Here is a 22,558-nt window from a genome sequence, read left to right as displayed (position 1 = left end):
GAACACGTAGCCAGTGTGTGCTTGAACTAAGATGACTTTGTCAGTCAATTTGAATACATAAATTCTGCTATTGACTTGCTCTCCTGTGTTAGTTTTGGAATAACTGATAAGCTAGCTATTAGAATTCATTCCATTCTTAATGATATTTAATGTCTTCGGAATGTATAAGACACTTTCTTGGTTATTTGGATGACTAAAGTGGGATGTGAGAGTGCTAGCATGAGACGCTTTATTTTACTGTTAGCCACACTGGTGTGTTGGAGATCAGTAATAGTGATTAGAAAACTTTACGTGGCCTGGAGTGGTGGTAGCTTTTCCTGTGTCTCCCACAGGATTTTTTTTTTTTTTCAAATAAAATGTGGGATTGATTCTATATATATATATATATATATATATATATATATATATATATATATATATATATATATATATGTTTTGACAGCTGTTCTTACTTTTGGGCTCTTTCTTTTGGCTCAGATTTTTCAAATGCACCTAAATCATGTTTTTCTGAATCTGATTTGAACTATCTTGTCATGTCAAATCTCATTTTTTTCTCTTTTTCTCTCTCTTTGCAGGATGATGAAGTGGTTCTGCAGTGCACCGCAACCATCCACAAAGAACAACAGAAGCTATGCTTGGCAGCAGAAGGATTTGGCAACAGACTTTGTTTCTTGGAGTCTACTTCCAATTCCAAGGTAGAACACTCAATTTTTACTAGTTATTTAGGCGTACTCTACTATTTTCTGTGGAGCACACAGTATATGAACCTAACGGTGTATGAAAAATATTTTCACCATCAAGAAAATTTTTGAGCCCTTAATGCACTCAAGGAACTGGAATACTGCTGTTAGGACAATGAAGTCCTTGCCTTATGATGTTTATAATCTAGTGGAAAAGTAAGCAATGAGTAGCTGATGTAATTTCAGAACTGATAAGAAAAGCAGAGTAGACAGTGATGAGGAACAGATTGACCCTTTCAGAAACAGTATGAAGGGAAGACCTTCCTGTGGCAGTGACGTTTGAGCAGGTGGAATGAAGTGAGGAAGTGTGCAGTGCTAAGTTCTTGAACATTCCACACAGAGTATTCAGGTGATGCAAGGGCTGGAGTTAGCAACGCTCACACAGTGTTTAAGGAAGAGCCAGGGGCCCACTACAGCTGCCACAACACGAATGAAGTGACTGTAATGAGGACAAGTGGTCGAAGGACCAGATTGTGGAGGGCCTTCCAGGAAGTAGCTACAGGGTAAGGTTCTTTCCTAGTGTGTGGGGAGGCTATGATCATTGGATCCAAGTGAGTTCTGCTGCTTGAGTTGATATTTAAAAGATTATTTGGTTATTACATGGATTAGCACGTGTAGAAAGAGGAATAGTAGATGTAGGGTGGCTAATTGGAAGGTGCTCTCTGAGATCAATCTGAGTAGGGACTGTTACTTTTTGCTACTAGAAGCCATGGTAGAACATGCTGTGAGGAATGGAGTTGCTGATACATTACAACAAAGAGAAAGAGAAAATATGCCCCTGGGGGTAGGAAATTAGTTAGAAGATACTCAACTTTACAATATTTTGTGGAATACTTTTTATTTTACTGGGCAAGCACTTTGACAGATATGCTGTCAATTAATGGTTTCAGTAAGAGAATTAATAGTTACCTTATAACATGAGGAAATCGAAAACCTAGTAAAAGTCAAGGTCTATAATTAAAATTCTCAATGCAACTTGGAGCAACAGAGTTACTAATCACTTTTCTCATATCTAGGTCTTTTGATTCAATCTCTGATTCATTATTTATATTATACAATCTCATTAGAATAAAAATTTCACATTGTACCTCATAAATATGTTAAATGTTATGTGTTAATAAAAAATTGAGCAAGGTACAGACATGATTTTTATAGTAATAATTGGTACCAGACAGCATTATTAATATTATAAGAGTTTATAGCAAAATACTATGTATTTTATAGCTTTCTACAGGATTACTTTAATTTGATATTTGTTGATTAAGTACCTTTTGTACAACTTGCTATGTTATGTGTTGATTTTGAAAATTATTATCGAACATTTTAATAATTGTAATTTTCCCTGTGATTTTTTATTTTTTTTTTGTAGTAGTAGTTAGAACTATTCTGGCCATTTAGCTGGTTTTGATTTTACACATATGAAACACTGTGTTAGCTATTGTTCTCTTGGTCCTTTCATGTAACAGCTGATTTCCAATGTTAAAAATTAACATCTCCATTCTATAATAGGTGTTTCATGTAACAGCCAAGCATTGAAGTAGGATTTAGGCATCCATTGAAATTGTTTAATTCCTAGGAGGGATTCTTAAGGACTTTAGTAACTGTTGATGATTAGTTGAAATGAACAATTTATCTGTTTTTATTTTCATGTTATCTTACACAGTTCTAATTTATCTTAAAATTTGCATTGGAGATAAGATACCAAGATTAAGCATCAGATTAGAAATAAAATTAAAGTTCAGTAGACCAATATGAGCTGTGTTTTTCCGTTGTTATAATGTAATCTTTTCCATTATGCAGCTCAGACTGCTAGGGGATCCCCTAATATGTCAGTTTTACTCATATCTGTCTTTGTCTTTGTTAATTCTGCCTTGTATATCCTTCCTGTGCTTTTATGTCTGCTGAAATCCAGCTTGCTTCAGTCTCTGTTCTTTTTTTGAAATGCCCTAGATTCTCCCCTCTGTGGTTCTTAAGTGTTTTGTGTATCTGTGCTTCTACTATGCGGCTGGTGGGGCTTAATTCTGGGTAATATTTGTACTTCCTTTTCATTCTGAATGCATGTGTGTGTGGAATCCTAGGTACAAATGCCAGCCTCTGAACACCCACAGGATTAGAGGCATCTCGTTTGTTTTATTTTTGAGTCCCAAAGCACAGTGTCTTAAACTAGTATAATTTAGTGGATTATTTATTTGAAAGGGAAATAATAGGATAATTATATTTTATAAGATAGACTTTCAATTCTGTACAGTAACAAATAGTCAAAACTCTAGATCTCTAGTTCACATTTAAAGTTGTAAACCTGGGTGTAACTGGAATAGCATGGACACATTTGGGTTTGACTTTCACTGGTAGAGAATAGAATATGGTCGTTTATTCTTGAATTGGTGTCTCCTGCATTTATCGTAAAGCTAGGGAGAACAGAACCATTATTGGCTGTAAGTAGTCAGACACTGTAAATTTTATATGTGCTTCTGGAAATGATCCCAGAAATATCTTAAGCTACAGAATCTTTTAATCAAAGATGGGATTTATTGTTTAGAAGGCTATGTTTCTTGTTCCTAGGATATTTATTCAGGCTGATGTCTGCCTCAAAGAGCGTGGTTCATAATTTAAGCATAGATTTTCCTGCAGAAAATAAAAACATTTACATCAGATGGAATGTTTTGATGGGTTATTTCTAATTCATCATTATGAATGCTTTGTGTGTGCTCCTGATGTGAATGGCTTTTCATCTTAGTCTGTATGTTATATAATTGAGAAGTTGAGTTTTTGCATTTAGGATCTAGTCCTGTTCAGGCAGATCCGCCCTGTAGTTACTGAAAATTTAGGCAAAAATGATCTTATCAGGGAGGCATACTCTTTCATTTATTTGAGTTTCCACAGAAAAATAGGCATGACCTTGGTTGGTGCTGTGGCATAGCAGATAAAGCTGCCACCTGCAGTGCTGGCATTCCACGTGGGCGTCGGTTCGAGTCTCAGCTGCTCCACTTCCAATCCAGCTCTCTGCTATGGCCTAGGAAAGCAGTGGAAGATGGTACAAGCCCTTGGGCCCCTCCACCCACATGGGAGACCTGGAGGAAGCGCCTGGCTTCGGATAGAGGCAGCTCTGGCTGTTGTGGTCAATTGAGGAGTGAACCAGAGGATGGAAGAACTCTCCCTCTCCCTCTCCCTCTCCCTCTCCCTCTCCCTCTCCCTCTCCCTCTCCCTCTCCCTCTCCCTCTCCCTCTCCCTCTCCCTCTCCCTCTCCCTCTCCCTCTCCCCCTCTATCTGTCTCTCCTCTCTCTATTTAATTCCGACTTTCAAATGAATAAATAAATCTTTAAAAAAGAAAAATAGGCAGGACCATGAAAATTGTAAAGCCCCAAACCCACAGAGAATACAGTATCAAAACAAAACAAAACACCAAGGTGGCAAGTTATCCCCTCATATGGTAGTAGGAAGTGTATGGGAGCAAGTGGAAGAAAGGCAGCATGAGTCTGTTGTTTCTCAAGAGGCCTAAGATGTACCCCCGGAAAGCATGGTGTGCCAATGTGAACAGGTCAGCCAGCTCCAGCAGGGAGCCAAGGAAGCGGGGAAGGATGGATGCTACCAGAGCAATTTTGTTTCTCCAGACTTTTGTAACTGACCACATGAGGTTCCCAGCTAGGACTGAGCTCTTTTCCCAAGAGAAGTTAGAGAGGATAGAACCCAGGTTGAATAGGGATGATGGACACAAAAAATAGAGAAGGAGCAGCCAAAAGGAGGGGAGTAGGGCAGAACCAATAGATGTCATGAAATGAGAAACGGTGCTTCTTTGGAACACAGGAGAAAGCCAAAGCTGAAAAACCTGCGCTCCCTCTTTTCCCTAAGAACCTTTATGCCTGTAGTCATTATAATTTTATCATAGGTAAGTAGTTATTTATAATCATGTATAATTTATTCATGTAATTTAATTTATGGGGCATATACAATTATAATTGTTAATTATGTATAATTTTCATTTGCATATGTACTTTTATATGTAATAAAGAGAGTGGTTGGGGAGCAGAATGACTTGTGTTTGTAATAAAGGTCTACAGATAAACAGACTCACAGCCATTATCCAGTATTTTTAAGTGAATTGAAAGAGATTCAGAAAATAAGAGACTGTATGAAAGAATAGCATACATTATAAACTCAAAAATAAGATGAATACAGAAGAAGGACTTGAAGAGAGCTGAAAGAGGATAAGAGGAAATTAAACAATAAAAAAAATCAGTTTTAGAAGTACAGACTGAATCAGAAGTAACACCAGAGCACATCAACCAAATAGAAGATGGAAATATGATAACCTTCAAAAATCCAAAGAAAATGAAATAAGAGTTGAAAAAGACATGGGAGATGCTAGATATTGGAGAGAGGAAGGAAGAACAATGTACTTGTATCAGAAGGCTCAGAAAGAAAACCAAAGCAGCAGAAAAGTGAATATTTAAAACTAATAGCTCAACTACACTTGCCTGAAACTACCTGCTGGAAAGGCATCATGCATACCTGGCTCCCCAGCACAGTCAACTTCCTAATCAGCCAGAAAGATCATCTAAGAAGGCCATTTAAATTTAAAAGTAATAAGGAAGAAATCCTTTGAATCCAGGCTAAAAGACCAAAGACCAAATCACTTTTTTTTTTTTTTTTTTTTGACAGGCATAGTGGACAGTGAGAGAGAGAGAGAGAAAGGTCTTCCTTTGCCGTTGGTTCACCCTCCAATGGCTGCCACGGCTGGCACACTGCGCTGATCCGAAGGCAGGAGCCAGGTGCTTCTCCTGGTCTCCCATGGGGTGTAGGGCCCAAGGACTTGGGCCATCCTCCACTGCACTCCCGGGCCACAGCAGAGAGCTGGCCTGGAAGAGGGGCAACCGGTACAGAATCCGGCGCCCCGACCAGGACTACAACCCCGTGTGCCGGTGCCGCAAGGCGGAGGATTAGCCTAGTGGGCAGCGGCGCCGGCCCCAAATCACTTTTAAGGCAAAGTAAATAAAATTGTCATCAGACATTTGAACAACAATGCTTTCTGACTAAGCAATGGTGTGATGTATTTAAGAAGCTCAAAGGAAGAAAATGAGAATTGAAGTCGAAGTGTGAGTCCAGCCAAAATGATTTTTCAATGTAAAAATCCTTAACAACGTGAAAAGAAAACCATAGATACTGTTTTCCTGAGCCGTTCTTTAGGAATGTACTGCAGACGGAGTACAGTAGAGGCTGACACAGGGAAGGGTGGTGAACCTTCCACACAAATGAGCTTCAAGAACTGACACTGAACAGTGGCTGTGGTGGAGCAATTGTGTGGAAGGTCTCCATGCTCGGAAAACAGAGACTCAATGTCGCAACCAACAAGTGGGAGAAGATGGGGAGACAATATGAGAATTATATTCAAATTTCTGATTGCCTTATAGGTATTGTCTGAAAGTATATCATAACTGGCTGGGAGAGAAGGGGGAAGAAAGATGTTATTAACTTTTTCAATATTGCTCTCCAAGAGAATAATAATGAATAAACAATAAAAAAAGAGTAACTTAGGGGCCAGTGCTATGGCCTGTGATGCCACCATCCCATATGGGCACTGGCTCCTGTCCCTGCTGTTTGTGTCCTGGCTGCCCCACTTCTGATCCAACTCCCGGCTAATGGCATGGAAAAGTGGTAGAAGATGGCTAAAATGCTTGGGACCCCTACCACCCATGTGGGAAACCCTGAAGAAACTCCTGGCTTTGGCTTGGCCCAGCCATGGTTCCGGAGGTCATCCGGGGAGTGAACCACCAAATGTCTCTCCCTCTTTCTCTGTAACTATGACTTTCAAATAAGTTTTTACTGTTTTTTTTTTTTAAAGAACTTAGTGCATTATTTAAATACACTAGTATTAGGGTAGCCCAGACTCCATAACACAACTATATCTCTCATTTAAACACATACAAACATATGAGATGTTTTCAGCAACTTTGTGGAAAATGTGAATTGTCTTTTAATTCCATTATTTTCCAAATTGTTTGAAATTGCCTTGTTATATGTGTGTATATATAGAAGTAAGCATTGGTACTTCATGATAATTGGATTCTGGTGTGGCTAATATAGACTTAAGCATGGAATGCTTTGCTGTCCACCAATCTCTATAGTGGAAAATCACACTCCTGGCAACAGTAACTTGAAATAATGGGCACCGTCAGGACATATTAGGTATTGCTCTTCTTCTGTCCTTTTCACTTCTAATCACTTTATGATCAGGAAAATATTTAATAAGGGGAATAATTGCCAGTTAAATCTAATGTTCCTTTGGTAACGTTTGGGTTATTTTAGAGTTTTAACTTGTATTACATCAAGAAATGATTCATAATTAACATTCAAAGGATATAATTAGGGATATTAAATACATGAACAGACGTAAAATAAATGTTCTGTGTTATGTCTTAGTGATAGCAGAATAACTTTAATCAGCTCAGATGGACCACATGAGTTTAAGCTCCCTGTTGAAGGCATGGGGATATTAAATGATGACCAAACAAAGAATGTGCTAACTTAAAACTGCCTATGCAGTTCTGTGAAGGATTACTTTAGTATTTGGTTTAACACTTTCATTGGGGCTAATTTATTTGACTTTTTATATTTATGAAAAGAATAGTTTTTTAACTTTTATTTAATAAATATAAATTTCCAAAGTACAGCTTATGGATTACAATGCCCCCCCCCATAATTTTCCTCCCACTCGCACCCCTCCCATCTCCCGCTCCCTCTTCCATCCCATTCACATCAAGATTCATTTTCAATAATCTTTATATACAGAAGATCAACTAGTAAAGATTTCAACAGCTTGCACCCACACAGAAACACAAAGTGTAAAATACTGTTTGAGTACTAGTTATGCCGTTAAATCACATAGTATAACACATTAAGGACAGAGATCCTACATGGGGAGTAAGTGCACAGTGACTCCTGTTGTTGACTTAACAATTGACACTCTTGTTTATGGCGTCAGTAATCACCCGAGGCTCTTGTCATGAGTTGCCAAGGCTATGGAAGCCTTTTAAGTTTGCCATCTCTGATCTTTAGACAAGGCCATAGTCAAAGTGGAAGTTTTCTCCTCCCTTCAGAGAAAGGTACCTCCTTCTTTGATGGCCCATTCTTTCCACTGGGATCTCACAGAGATCTTTCATTTAGGTCATTTTATTTTTATTTATTTATTATTTTTTTTTTTGGCCAGAGTGTCTTGGCTTTCCATGCCTAAAATACTCTCATGGGCTTATTAGCCAGATCCAAATGCCTTAAGGGCTGATTCTGAGGCCAGATTGCTGTTTAGGACATCTGCCAGTCTGCTGTGTATCCTGCTTCTCATGTTGGATTGTTCTCTCCTTTTAAAAATTCTATCAGTTAGTATTAGCAGACACTAGTCTTGTTTATGTGATCCCTTTGACTCATAATCCTGTGATTATGATCAGTTATGAACTGAAACTGATCACTTTGACTAGTGAGATGGCATTGGTACATGCCACCTTGTTGAGATTGAATTGGAATCCCCTGGCACATTTCTAACTCTACTGTCTGGGGCAAGTCCAATTGAGCATGTCCTGAATTGTACATCTCCTCCCTCTCTTATTCCCACTCTTATATTTAACAGGGATCATTTTTCAGTTACATTTAAACACCTGAGAATAATTGTGTGTTAATTAAAGAGTTCAACCAATAATATTAAGTAGAACAAAAAAAATACTAAAAGGGATAAAGTATTAAGTTGTTCCTCGACAGTCAGGATAAGGGCTGATCAAGTCACTGTTTCTCATAGTGTCCATTTCACTTCAACAGGTTTCCTTTTTGGTGCTCCGTTAGTTGTCACCAATCAGGGAGAACATATGATATTTATCCCTTTGGGACTGGCTTAATTCACTCAGCATGATGTTTTCCAGATTCCTCCATTTTTTTGCAAATCACCAGACTTCATTTTTTTTACTGCTGTATAGTATTCTATAGAGTACATATCCCATAATTTCTTTAACCAGTCTATTATTGATTGGCATTTAGGTTGATTTCAGGTCTTAGCTATTGTGAATTGAGCTGCAATAAACATTGAGGTACAGACAGCTCTTTTATTTGGCAATTTAATTTCCTTTGGGTAAATTCCAAGGAGTGGGATGGCTGGGTTGTAAGGGACACTAACCCTCTGTTGGTGGGAATGTAAACTGGTAAAGCCACTATGGAAGTCAGTTTGGAGATTCCTCAGGAAAGAGTAGTTTTAATCATTAGCAATGGTTAATACTGATTATTTCATAAGATATGTGATGTGGAGTCTCACCTTGCCCATGTGATCTAAAACATGTTAAATGTTTTAAAATAATTTTTAATTATATACTAAATTAGAATCTCAGGTTCTAATAGATTATTATATGAAACAGTGATCGTTTTTAAATGTTTGAAACCAATTATTATAGAAATTTAAAATTGAGAAGTTGTACAACTGAGAAAGATTTTATCATTACACATGATTGCATATCTCAAGGATCACTAGAGTTCCATAGGACATAGTTTGAGGATCATTGTTTTACTGGCACGTGATAATTAAATCAACAGTCATAATGCTCCTACCACAAGAGAGAATTCACTTAAAGCATCAATTTTTTAAAGTATTTATTTATTTTATTTGGAAGGCAAAGTTAGAGATCCTCCATCTGCTTGTTAAGTACCCAAATGTCCATAACGCTGGGGTGGGCCAGGCTGAAGCCAGGAACCAGGAGCTTCTTCCAGTTCTCACACATGGGTGCAGAGCCCAAGGACTTGGGTCATCATCCACTGCTTTCCCAGGCCATTAGTAGGGACCTGGATGAGAAATGCAGGAGTTGGGACTTGAACCACCGCCCATAGGGGGTGCTGGTGCTGCAGGTAGTGGCTTAACCTGCTCCACCACAGAGCCTGCCACAAAGCGTCAGTCTTATATAGTGATCTTATTGATACAAGTATAGTGTTATTGTGTTTATATATGTAGATTCAGGATAGAGATGGCGGGTTTTTAAGATTTGTTTCAACCCAATGCTTCAGTGATTCTATATTGCTAATACTGGTTAAAACACTGTTGGTGATTTTCATCCAGCTCTATAACGAAAGTTACATCTTGAATATTGAACAATATCAGAAACTCTTGCCATTTATTCCAATTTCTATGGCATCATTTTAATTAAAAGTATTTCTTCTAGTAGTGGAACATGATAGAGCAATATTTTATCTTAGTGACTTCTCATTTTGGAATATTATTCACCACCATAAATAATGCATTAGGATATTAATGATGCATAGTAGTTGTGATATTCCAGATGAACTGCTCTTCTTATTCAAGTGAGAAATTTTGAATAATAAAACTGTCAGTGTAAGATAAATGCTAGATGATATAAGTAAAATGCATTTTAAAATAAAGTTTATAAAATACCTTAAACAATATATACTTATTTCTCAACATATTCTCCTAAATTTAACTGAAATAAAAAAGCATAATGATGGGAAAATAAATACAATGATGTTGTTTTGTTTGTCTTTATTCTTGTGACTTTACAGAATTGCACAAAAGGGAGGCAAAGGAAAGAGCAGTGTAGTTGGGAAACACCATAAATTATCAGAAACCATTTTTTTTTAAATCATTGTGTTCTAGCTAGAGACAGAACAAGAGAGAGAGAAATAGATGGTGTCAGGATCTACCCCTCCGGGAACTGGCCAGGTTGCCATGAAGGAAGAGTTGAGGAGACTGAGGAAAGTCAAACTAAACACTTTATTGATATTCTAGGCGACTGGGGGGGAAATCGCTCAAGCCAACTCCTGTGGGCCGAAGGCACTACAGACTAGGAGCATTCCCTGTGGGCACAAGGTGCTACGGACCGGGGAGAGAGGCTGAGCAACCTCTGTTTACAGCGTCTGAGGGTCCACTTATATACAGTTTTTAAAGGTCAACTCCACCCATGCACCAACCTCCCACACTCCATAGTCATAGTAATACTGCCCTCCTAGGCCCCATAGTCATAGTAGCGTGGTTACATAGTATAACAGTGGTTTGCTGTGCAAGCTATAGTGCAGTCTCTCTCTCCATTGATGAATTTCATTCCTTCCTGAGTGGATCCCTAACAGATGGAAAGACAGAGAGAGGTAGACACACACATGTATACACAGAGAAAGACAGACAGAGGGAGAGCTCCTGTCCGCTGATATCCTGAATGTCTGCGGTGACTAGGACTAGGCCAGGGCTAGAGCTAGTAGTCAGGAATGCACCCAGCTCTCCAGCATGAGAGGCAGGAAACCAGTTACTTATTTTACTTGAGCCATCACTGCTGCTTTTCAGGGTCTGCACTTGCAGGAAGCTAGAATGAGGAGTTGTAGTCAGGCATCAAACCCAGACACTCCAGTGTGGGAAATAGGCATCTTAACTGATAGGCCTAATGATGTTCCTTTGCCAACATTTTAAAAGGAAATGAAAGTAGATAGTAGACACGGTAGAAATAGCCCAGTGATGCCCAGACATGTAGTCTGTAAAGAATGAATGAATGTGTATATATACAAAGACATGTAACAATTTTTTGCAGTTTATTATACTGGGTCAGAAGAGCATCATTTGTTGAAATGTATTTTTAATTTATATAAAAGTAATTATTCTTAGTATTTAGATGTTGCTACCTGGTTAAGAAAGGGTAGAGATATAAAGGGCAAAATATGATATAATTGCCATCCCTAAAGTAGGAAACTTTTTTTAAAAAGATTTATTTATTTATTTCAAAGAGTTACACACAGAAAGAGAAGGAGAGAAAGGGGGAGGGAGGGAGGAGGGAGGGGTTTTTCGTCTGCTGGTTCACTCCCCCAATTGACCACAACGGCCAGAGCTGTGCTGATCCAAAGCCAGGAGCCAGGAGCTTCTTCTGAGTCTCCCAGTGGGTGCAGAGGTCCAAGGACTTGGGCCATCTTCTACTGCTTTCCAGTGCTATAGCAGAGAGCTGAATTGGAAGTGGAGCAGCCAGGACTCGGGATGCCGGTACTGCAGGCCGCAGCTTTACCCACTACACCATAGTGCCGGCCCCAGTAGGGAGCATGTTATGAAATAATTGATTAGTACAACACTGATGCATTGCCTTATGTGCTAAAGACTCATTTTAGGAGTTTTTCTCTTTTTTTTAAACTTATTTTTTTAATTTTATTTGGTAAATATAAATTTCCAAAGTACAGTTAATGGATTATAATGCCTCCCCACCCCCATAATTTCCCTCCCACTTGCACCCCTCCCATCTCCCGCTCCCTCTCCCATTCCATTCACATCAAGATTCATTTTCAATTATCTTTATATACAGAAGATCAATTTAGTATATATTAAGTAAAGATTTCATCAGTTTGCACCCACACAGAAACAAAAAGTGTAAAATACTGTTTCAGTACTAGTTATAGCATTAGTTCACATTGGACAACACATTAAGGGCAGATCCCACATGAGAAGTAAGTACACAGTGACTCCTGTTGTTGACTTAACAATTTGACACTCTTGTTTAAGGCGTCAGTCATCTCCCTAGGCTCTAGTCATGAGTTGCCAAGGCTATGGAAGCCTTTTGAGTTTGCCGACTTCGATCTTATTCCGATAGGGTCATAGTCAAAGTGGAAGTTCTCTCCTCCCTTCAGAGAAAGGTACCTCCTTCTTTGATGGCCCATTCTTTCCACTGGGATCTCACTCGCAGAGATCTTTCATTTAGGTCGTCGTCTTCTCCTTTTTTTTTTTTTTTTTTTTTTTTTTACAGAGTGTCTTGGCTTTCCATGCCTAAAATACTCTCATGGGCTCTTCAGCCATTTTAGGAGTTTTTAAAAGATATTAACAGAATCTCAGTTGTGGCCAAAGATGGATTCTTTATTTCTCATTATGTTTTTTGTTATGATTTAGAAAATGAAATGAAAAATTTAAGAAAACAGTCAAGTCTAAGACTTACCATCCATTCTATAATTTGGGGGAGAACTACATGAATCATAGGGCTAATGGAACCAGCTGGAGAAAATTCTACCTGGCATTTCCCTCTTGCTCACACAGGCTCTCCTCAAACCCTAAGAAAAGATTGGTAGACACTTTACCCAGCTAACCTGACTGCCTCAGATCAAGGGGCTGTACTAACAAGCGAAGTGAGTGGAAATCTTTAGTTCCTCCTTAGGCTCCATCACATCAGATGATATGGGCATGGGAAGCAAGAAGCTGGTGGTGAGGAATTACATGTTGGAAGCTTCAGTCCTCACAAAGTGCTGAAGGCATAAGGCATATGCAGATGGGAATAGCATTTGTGTGAGTACAGTCTAGGGATTGTGACTTTGATTTTTATGTGTCTGTCGTAATAAAAGAGAATAGAACAAAGCATAGGGGAAGGGGAAGCTTCTTATTTTAAAATATAAATTACCCTATAAACATTTTTTTATTTGAAAGGCAGAGAGAGAGAGAGAATGAGAATGAGAATGAGAATGAATCATCTTCCATTCGCTGGTTAACTCACCAGATAGCCACAACGGCCTGGGTTGAGCTGGGCTGAAGCGAGGAGCCAGGAACTTCTTCTGGGTCTCCCATATAGATTCAGGGATCCAACACTTGGGCCATCTTCTGCTGCTTTTCCTGAGTGCATTAGAAGGGAGCCAGCTCACCATTGGAGGGTGAACCAACGGCAAAAGGAAGACCTTTCTCTCTGTCTCTCTCTCACTGTCCACTCTGCCTGTCAAAAATAAAAAAAAAAAAAAAAGAAGGGAGCCAGCTCAGAAGTGGAGCAGCCAGGACTTGAACTGGTGTCTAAATGGTATGTTGGCACTGCAAGCAGAGGCTTAAACTTCTATACCACAGGTCCAGCCCCCAAACACATTTTTGGAAGAAAGTAGGTACTCAATAAATGCTTGTTTATTTTAACTGCTTATCTTTCTTTAGGCTGATAACTTAATATTGATGTATCTACTTTTGTGGTTTACCGATTCATTTGGCTTTTAAAAATCCTCGTGTACTATCCAAAGAGTACACAGACTTTGTTGTCATACCTCAATAAATTAATTTAATGCTTTTAATGATGCAAGAGTTAATATTCATATTTGTGACTAAAATAATGTTTAATGATATATAGATTGATCATGATGGGTCCAGTGCATTTGCAAGAACATTTAACTTAATAATTCGTATGAAAGATAAATCTGTTAGCCTGCTTATACCTAATCAAATACCTTGCAAAAAGCATTAAACTGTATAAGTAATTATTAACAAATTTAATACAGAATGAAATGTTAACTTTTTCCCATTATAAATTTCTAATACTGTGGCAAAAAATATTTTATTTCCACACACTTTTTTTCTGTAAGTGGTAAAAAACCTGAAACTATATGTTAGTGCAAAATGGCCCACTCACTTTATAAACATTTCAGTGATTCTTTATAAAGTTAAACATATACTTATGGTTCAACCTAGCAGTCTACTACTCTTGTTTATTTATCTAGGAGTTATTTGCCCAATTTCTACCCAAAATTATATACTCATGTGAGGGTATTTCAAACATTCATGAAAAATGGAATTAAAAGTTAAGTGTATTTTGGTGCAGAAAAACTTGAAATCCATGTATGGTATTTTAATAATATGCATTCTCCATAATCTTTTTGAAAACTTCTATATGCTTGGAGGAGTTTTTACTCATAATAGCCTAAAACTAGAAACAACCAAAATTTGTATCAGCTGATAAAGGGTGCTAAGTTGTAATAAAAAGAATGGACTATTTAATGATAACAATTATGTTTGATACCAACTCAAAATCATTAAATAAATTGAGAAAAGCAAGACACCAATGACTACACAGTGAGCAATTCCATGTGTATGAAATTGTGGAAAGGCAAAGCTATGGTGACAAAAAAGCATATGAGTAGTTGGCAAGGCCTGAGGAAAAGTAGGTGGAGATTTACTGCGGAGACATGCAAATGTTTTTATTTCATAGATTAGATTGAAATGTTCCATTTTGTGATTGTGCTGATGATTAGATAATTGTAGCAAAGTGTTAAAACTCATCAAGTTATATATTTGTAAGTGGTAACTTTTATTGCATGTAAATTAGATCTCAATAAAGCTGATTTTTAAAAATCTCAAAAGGCACAAAGCAAAGTAGAGATATATTTTAGAACATTATTTCTGGATATCAACAAATACCATGATGCATAAAGGAAACAAAACAACAACAAAATAACCCACCAATAAATGCAAATTAGTGCACACATTATGGAGGATCCTGTGGAAGTTTCTCAAAAAACTAAAATTAGGTTGATCTTGTGATCCAGCTATCCACCTTTTAGGTATAAAGCTAAAGGAGATGAAATAAGCATGTTTTAGAAATATATGTGCTGCAGTGTTCTTTGCAGCACTATTTACAATAATCAAAGTACTGTATCAACCTAGATGTCCAATGATGGATGAATGAGAAAGCAAATGAGGTTTATATACACACACAATGGAATCTTATTAAGCCATAAAAATAAAATCCTGACATCTGCAACAACATGAATAGAACTTGAGATCTTTATATTAATTGAAGTAAGGCAGACACAGAAATGTGTTCTCTGTCTTATGGGGAAGTAAAAATGAAAACAGTTGGTCTGAACTCAGAATAGTGACTACTAGAGATTGGGAATGGTTGGGGGAAGGAGGATAGAGGGATACACAAAAACACAATTGATAGATATGACAAATCCTAGGATTCTGTGGCACAGTGGAATGACTATAGTTCACAATAATATATTAGATACTGAAAAACGACCTGAAAGAGAGAAACTGGTAAACTAAATGCAAATAACAGATATAGAAATAGAAAGACTGGTTGCCTGGTGTGATTGGTTTGCACTATGTATATGTGTTGAAATGTTTCACTGTATCCCAAATAAAGAAAAGTATTGTGTATTAATCAAAAAGCTAAAAATAAAATAGTTTAAAAAATAGCAGCACCACCAAAATTATAAGTCTGAGATTGGGAGAAGATACTTGAAGCAAGTGTGTATAAACCGTTAAAATTTTATTTTCCAGAATATATATAAAGATTTCTTACTAATTAGTTAAGGAAGAAAGAGTATCCAGGAGATACATGTTTGAAAATTTTGAAGAAGTAGTTCTCAGCAAAGAGAACTCAGGTGGCTTCCAAACAAAAAGATACTCAAAATAGCTCCAAAATGTATCAAATACCTTGGAATAAATTTAACCAAGGATGCCAAAGATCTCTGAGGAAAATTACAAGTCATTAAAGAAAGAAATAGAAGAAGACATTAAAAAATGAAAAATTTTCCATGTTCATAGATTGGAATAATTGACATCATCAAAATATTCATGCTACCAAAAGGAATTCAAGTTCAGTACTACCCAATCAAGAGACCAATGATATTCTTCACAGATATAGAAAAAAATGATACTAAAATTCATATGGAAATACAAGAGACCTTGAATAGCTAAAGCAATATTATGCAACAAAAACAAAGCTGGAGACATCACAATAAGTGATTTCAAGATATTCTGCAGGGCAGTTATAATAAAAAACAACCTGGTACTGCACAAAAACAGACTTGTAGACCAATGGAACAGAATAGAAACTCCAGAAATCAATCCATGCATCTATAAACTGCTTATCTTTCACAAAGGAGCTAACATCAATCCCTGGAGCAAGGATAGTCTCTTTAACAAATGGTGCTGGGGAAACTGGATCTTCACATGCAGAAGTATGAAACTAGACCCCTACCTTACACAAAAATCACTCAAAACAGATCAAATACCTAAATCTATGATCTGATACTATCAAAACATTAGAGAAGATTGGAGAAACTCTAGAAGACATTGGTATAGGCAAAGACTTCTTTGAAAAGACGCCATAAGCACAAGTATTCAAAGTGAAAATTAACAAGTAAAATTACATCAAGTTGGGAAGCTTCTGTACTGCAAAAGAAATACTCAGCAAGGTGAAGAGGCAGCTGATAGAATGGGAATATTTTTGCAAACTACGCAACTGATAAAGGGTTAACATCCAGAATCTCTGAAGAGCTCAAAAAATTCAACAAAACGAACAATACAGTTAAGAAATGGGCAAAGACTTGAACAGGCATTTTTTAAAAGACGAAATTCAAATGGCCAACATACACTTGAGAAAATGCGCAGGATCACTAGCCATCAGGGAAATGCAAATCAAAACCACAATGAGGTTTCAGCTCACTCCAGGTAGAATGCTCTCATACAGAAATCATCATCGAATGACAAATGCTGGTGAGGGTGTGGGGAAATAGGTACCCAAATCCACTGTTGGTGGGGATGTAAACTGATCCAACCACTGTGGAAGACTGTATGAAGATACCTCAGAAATCTGAATATTATCTGACATATGATCCAGCCATCCCCCTCCTGGGAATTTACCCAAACCAGAAGAAACCAGTATGTGAAAGAGTTATCTATAACCTTATGTTCATTGCAGCACAATTCATAATAGCTAAGATATGGAATCAATCCAGATGTCCATCAACTGTTGACTGGATAAAGACATTATGGTATATATGCACTATGGAGCACTACTCAGCTGTAAAAAAATATGAACTGTCTGTTGCAACAAGATGGTTGCAACTGGAAACCATTATACTTAATGAAATAAGTCCCCAAAAGACAAATATCATTATGTTTTCCTTGATTTAAGGTAACTAATAGAGTACCTAAAATGTAATGTATGGGAGTGAAATAGACGTTTTGAGAATTGATGATTGTTTATAGCTCTTGTCTCTCCCATTGAGGAACAATGTTTTGTTTTTTCTCTTTGTACTATTTGTTGAACTCTTTTTACTTCCAGTAAGGTTAACTATATGATCATTAAGTATATGAAAAACAGGTCACTTTAAAATTAAGAGTGGGGATCTGAGAGGGAGGGGTGGAAGGGTTGGAGTGTGGGTAGCAGGGAGGATTGGGTTGGGGGAAGTGCTGCTATGTTCCTAAATCTGTTTATATGAAATATATTAAACTTGTATAACTTAAACAAAATTAAAAAAAAGATGTTCAAGGTTGTTAGCAGTTAGGATGTTCAAACTGGAGCTACATTCTAATTCTTGTGCATGAAAGTGGCAAAAGTTTACAAGTTTGACAGTATAAAATGGTGATAAAGATACGGTCCAATGTAGATTTGAATGTATGGCTTCTATTATAAGTTGACATGACTTCTTTGGAAAGTGATTTGATTTTACCTGGTAATATTTAGTATGGTCATAATAGAGACCCAGCAAATTCACTCCCAGAATTATACCTGGGCTAGATTAACTCTTGCATATGGGCTCATGAAAACATGTATGTACATGTTCATGTCAGCATTGCTTTTTGTAATAGATAGACAAATAAAAGGCCACTACACATCCTTTAGAAGGGTAAACATCACCAAATACTAACAACATCAAATTCAAGTGAGGCTGTGGAATAGGGTGACTCTCATTCATTGCTGATAGGAATATTGTTGGACAGACATTTTGGAGGATAGTATGGCAGCTTCTTTTATAACTGTATAGACTTTTACCATCCAATCCGATAATCACACTCCCTGGTATTCTACTCAGACATGAAAAACTGGGTTTTGTTTTCACAAAATAAGCATACATGAATGTTTATAGCAGTTTTATTCTTAACTGCCAAAACTTGGAAGCAAGCAAGATGTCCTTCATAGATGAACAGCTAAACTATGGGACATCCAGATCATGGGTTATTACTCAGTGCTAAAAAGAAATGAGGTATCAAGTCATGAAAATGAAGGATCCTTAAATGCACACTACTAAATGAGAAAGGCCAATCTGAAAAAGGTTATGTAATGTATGGTTCTAACTATGTGACATTCTGGAAAAGGTGAAACTATGGAGACAATCAGTAAGAAGTTAGAGATTGCACAGGACTGTGGGAGGGGGAGGCAGGGTGAACAGTGAGCACAGTGGATTATTCAGCAAAAAATGAATATGTATGATGCTATAATGATGATACACATTATTATACATTTTTCAAAATCTTTCCAATATACAACCCCAAGAGTGAGGCCTTAATGTGAACTATTGACTTTAGGTTATAATGTCTTTTCTAAAAAATATTTATTTGAAAGGCAGAGTTAGAAGGGGAGGGAGAGGGTGAGGAAGAGGGAGGGAGGGAAGGAGAGAAGGAGGGAGGAAGAGTGGGAGAGAGGAAGAGAGAAGGAGGGAGGAGATATATATAATATGAATGAATGAATCTTCCATCTGTTGGTTCACTCTGCAAATGGCTGCAACAGCCAGGGCTACACAAGGCTGAAGCCAGGTGCCAGGAGCTTCTTCTGGGTTTTTCACATGGATGGAGGGGATCAGGAACTTGGACCATTTTCTGTTGCTTTCTCAGATACATTAGCAGGGAGCAGGATCAGAAGTGGAGCAGCCTGGACATGAACCGGTACCCACATGGGATGCTGGTGCTGTGGACAGCGGTGTAACCTGCTGTGCCACAACGCTGGGCCAAGGTGATGTCTTACTGTAGATTCATCAGTTATAACAAATGTATTACACTGATGAGAGATGTGGACACTGAGGAGGTTGCCTGTGATGGGGATGGCAAGTATGTGGAAACTATGTATCTTTTGCTGAATTTTGCTGAATCTACAGCTGTTAAGAAAAATGAATTCTGGGGCTGACATTGTGGCTCATTGTGTTAGAATGCTGTCTGCAATGCCACTGGTTCAAGCTCCAGCTACTCCTCTTTGGATCTAGCTCCCTGCTAATGAACTAATGTATAAAAGATCTATCTCTTTTATCTCTCCCTCTCTCTGTAACTCTGCTTTTCAATAAATAAATACATAAATCTAAAAACAAATTCTGTTTGAGCCACCAAACAGCACAAGATCTCTAAATGTTCTTCAACAGAGAAATTTATGAGATTATCATGTATTCAGTAATGTCGTACTACACAAAGAGAAACTGTAAATATAGATGTAAATGAGAATCAATCCCAGAAACAGAATATAGTTCAAAAATAAAATATCAAGTTGCATATGGACTACTATAGTATGAAACCATTTGTATTATATTAAAATATGCAAAATAATTCTTCATAAAAAGGAATATAAAGACATGTTGGCAAATTCCAGCACAGTACAACTTAATGTACCTAGTTGGATTCAACTGTGTGTGTAAAGGTGTTGGAACATAGATGTTATTATATGATTTTGTGCACTTTGTATTTCTGAAGTACTGAATTAGAAAATAGCTATGAGAAATGATGCTTGGTTTACAGCCAGAATATTTTTTAAATAAGCAGTAAACTAGTAATTCATCTGGGAAGTTTTGATTCTGTGAATAATAATTTTTTTGTCTTTTAAATTTTCAAGATTATACCCTAAAAGCCTGCAGAAGAAATTGTCTTGGAATTTTACTGTAACCCAGGTTTTAGTGTTGGAGTATGATAATCAACTCAGTGAATAGAAATATAGGGATAGAGAGAAAGTACATTTGCAGCAGAGATCAATACGTCAGCTATGAGTTACTACCAGGCTGTAAATTACGCTTACTGGTCTGATGACTAGTATCATATACCACTGCTCTTTTAGTCATCAGTCTCAATTTGCATACATTCTGTGGCCAAACTCAGGTGCTAGAGTTCAGATTAAGAAAAAAAAAACAAAACTAAACCTTTTTCTTTCTGTTGCCATACATCACTTGACACATATTTCTGATATCATATGTGGTATGTGGAGGGTTTTCTTCACATACCAAGCAATTCTCCAGCATCACCTACTGAGTGTCTTATGATTTAACTCAATTCTGACATTCTTTATCTGGATATAGCACCAGATCCCACATGCTCCTGCTTCAGTGCCTGTCACAAGTGGTAGGTTGTCAGGCATCCTATGACCTGCAGGTTATAAACTAGTGGTTTCTATCACTCTTGTCATGCTAGACTTGACAATACTCAGGAAAGCCACTTCTAATATGTACTCATTCATTCTGGAAAAAAAAAAAAAAAAGAAGGAAGCTCAAGAGCCATAAGGAAGAGATGCATAGGGTAAAGTCTTTGGAAGGGTGTAGAGCTGCCCTTCTCTGGATGAGCCACCCTCCTGACACATAATTTCAGTTATGACTCCTGTCCTTTTGGGCTTTTTTTATGTAGGCTCTATTATATAAACATGATTGGTTTTATTGGCCATTGGTGATGATCACTCAATCTTTAGATACTCCCTTCCCTGGATGTCCTAGGTAGGGGAAATCTTTTACCAATAGCAATGGAAATTAAGCAATTTTTTGTTTCTGTGTAATAAGGATAGTCTAAGTATCCTTTGGTAAGAAAAAGTGAACCCCAAATCTCAGTGGCTTAGTTCATGTACCTGCCACTTCCCAACACTGATGGTCACTCAGGAACTTCAGGTAACTAATGCTCCACAACTCAAATGACCAGTTACTGTGGCAGAGGAAAGAAGGAGTGTGGATAAGTAGCTTCCTTTTTTATCTTCTTTGGAGATACATGACACTTCTGCTGATAACTAACTGGTCAAAACTACTGATCTTATTCAACTTCCAAGGAGCCAGGAGCTTCCAGGGATCACATGTCTTATTCAGTAAATAATACATATTTCTGTCTCTGGGCAGAAGCTGTACTTTGGGCTTAATATCATATAGAGGGGCTGGATCTAAAAAGTCTTGCACTGAATAAAGGGCAGGAAAACATACAACACCATGTTCTGTGTGTATGTAATAGAATTTAAGGAATTTAGAATAATGAAGGCTTTTGGCTGGTGCCACAGCTCACTAGGCTAATCCTTTGCCTGCGGCACCGGCACCCGGGGTTCTAGTTCCGGTCGGGGTGCTGGTTCTGTCCCGGTTGCTCCTCTTCCAGTCCAGCTCACTGCAGTGGAGGATGGCCCAGGTCCTTGGGCCCTGCACCCGCATGGGGGACCAGGAGGAAGCACCTGGCTCCTGGCTTTGGATCGTCACAGTGCACCAGCCGTAGTGGCCACTTTGGGGGTGAACTAATGAAAAAGGAAGACCTTTCTCAATCTCTCTCTCTCTCTCTCCCACTGTCTAAATCTGCCTGTCAAAAAAAAAAAAAACAAAAAAACAAAAAAAACAAAAACAGAATAATGAAGGCTTTTAAGATCACCTGACTCAGTCATTTACTTCAATAAAGTGAATCTTACTGTCATGCCTAAAGTCATGTGTATAGTTAGCGGCAGTATTAGACCTAAACTGAGACAGAAACCCAACCGTTATTGTACATATGCAATGTGATAATCTGTAATATGAGAGAATCTAAGATTCATTATTAGGTTTTATCAAATAATTAAGCAAAGTTACTGGATCTAAGATTACTGTGCAGTAGTATTCCTATATTTCTGTAATAATCAAAATCTAATAGAAATTAATATCTATTTTATTTATAATAAAACAGAACTTATAATAAATTATTATTTATAATAAAACATTATAAGACATATGGAACCAAATTGTAAATGTCAGTGTTTACTTAGGGAAGACTGAAGTAGATGAGTGTATTCTTTAGAAAAACAGAGATAACAGCAGAAACTGTAACAGTACTAGTTATATATAAATATATACAAGGAGATTTATAGAGAATCAGTGAATATGTAATGTCATTGGAAGGTTAAAATTTTGCAAAGGATATGGGTGGCATTGTGTTTCAGTGGGTTAAGCTGTTGCTTGCAATGTAGGGATCCCATCTTGGAATGCCAGGTGGGAATCCCTGATGCTCTACTTACCATGTAGCTCCCTGCTAATGTACTTGGAAAGACACTGGATGATGACTCCAGTGCTTGGGACCCTGCCAAACGGTGGGGGATCCAAGT

The 22,558-nt window shown here is 37.6% G+C and overlaps 1 protein-coding gene across 1 annotated transcript in view; it reads left to right on the top strand.

Annotated features, from left to right (window-relative positions):
* Positions 1-575: 575 nt before the first annotated feature.
* The window catches only part of RYR2 (ryanodine receptor 2), a gene marked incomplete at its 5' end in the record, with an annotated part of 557,937 nt that continues 535,954 nt past the window's right edge, over positions 576-22,558 (top strand). The window contains 1 exon segment of the mRNA NM_001082757.1: positions 576-695. Within this exon segment, the coding sequence (NP_001076226.1) occupies positions 576-695 (120 nt within the window).

This window comes from Oryctolagus cuniculus, chromosome 13 (genome assembly GCF_964237555.1).
Source record: "Oryctolagus cuniculus chromosome 13, mOryCun1.1, whole genome shotgun sequence".
NCBI classification, from domain to species: domain Eukaryota; kingdom Metazoa; phylum Chordata; class Mammalia; order Lagomorpha; family Leporidae; genus Oryctolagus; species Oryctolagus cuniculus.
Note: the sequence above shows the minus strand (reverse complement) of the source record. Positions and strands in the feature narration are given on the sequence as shown.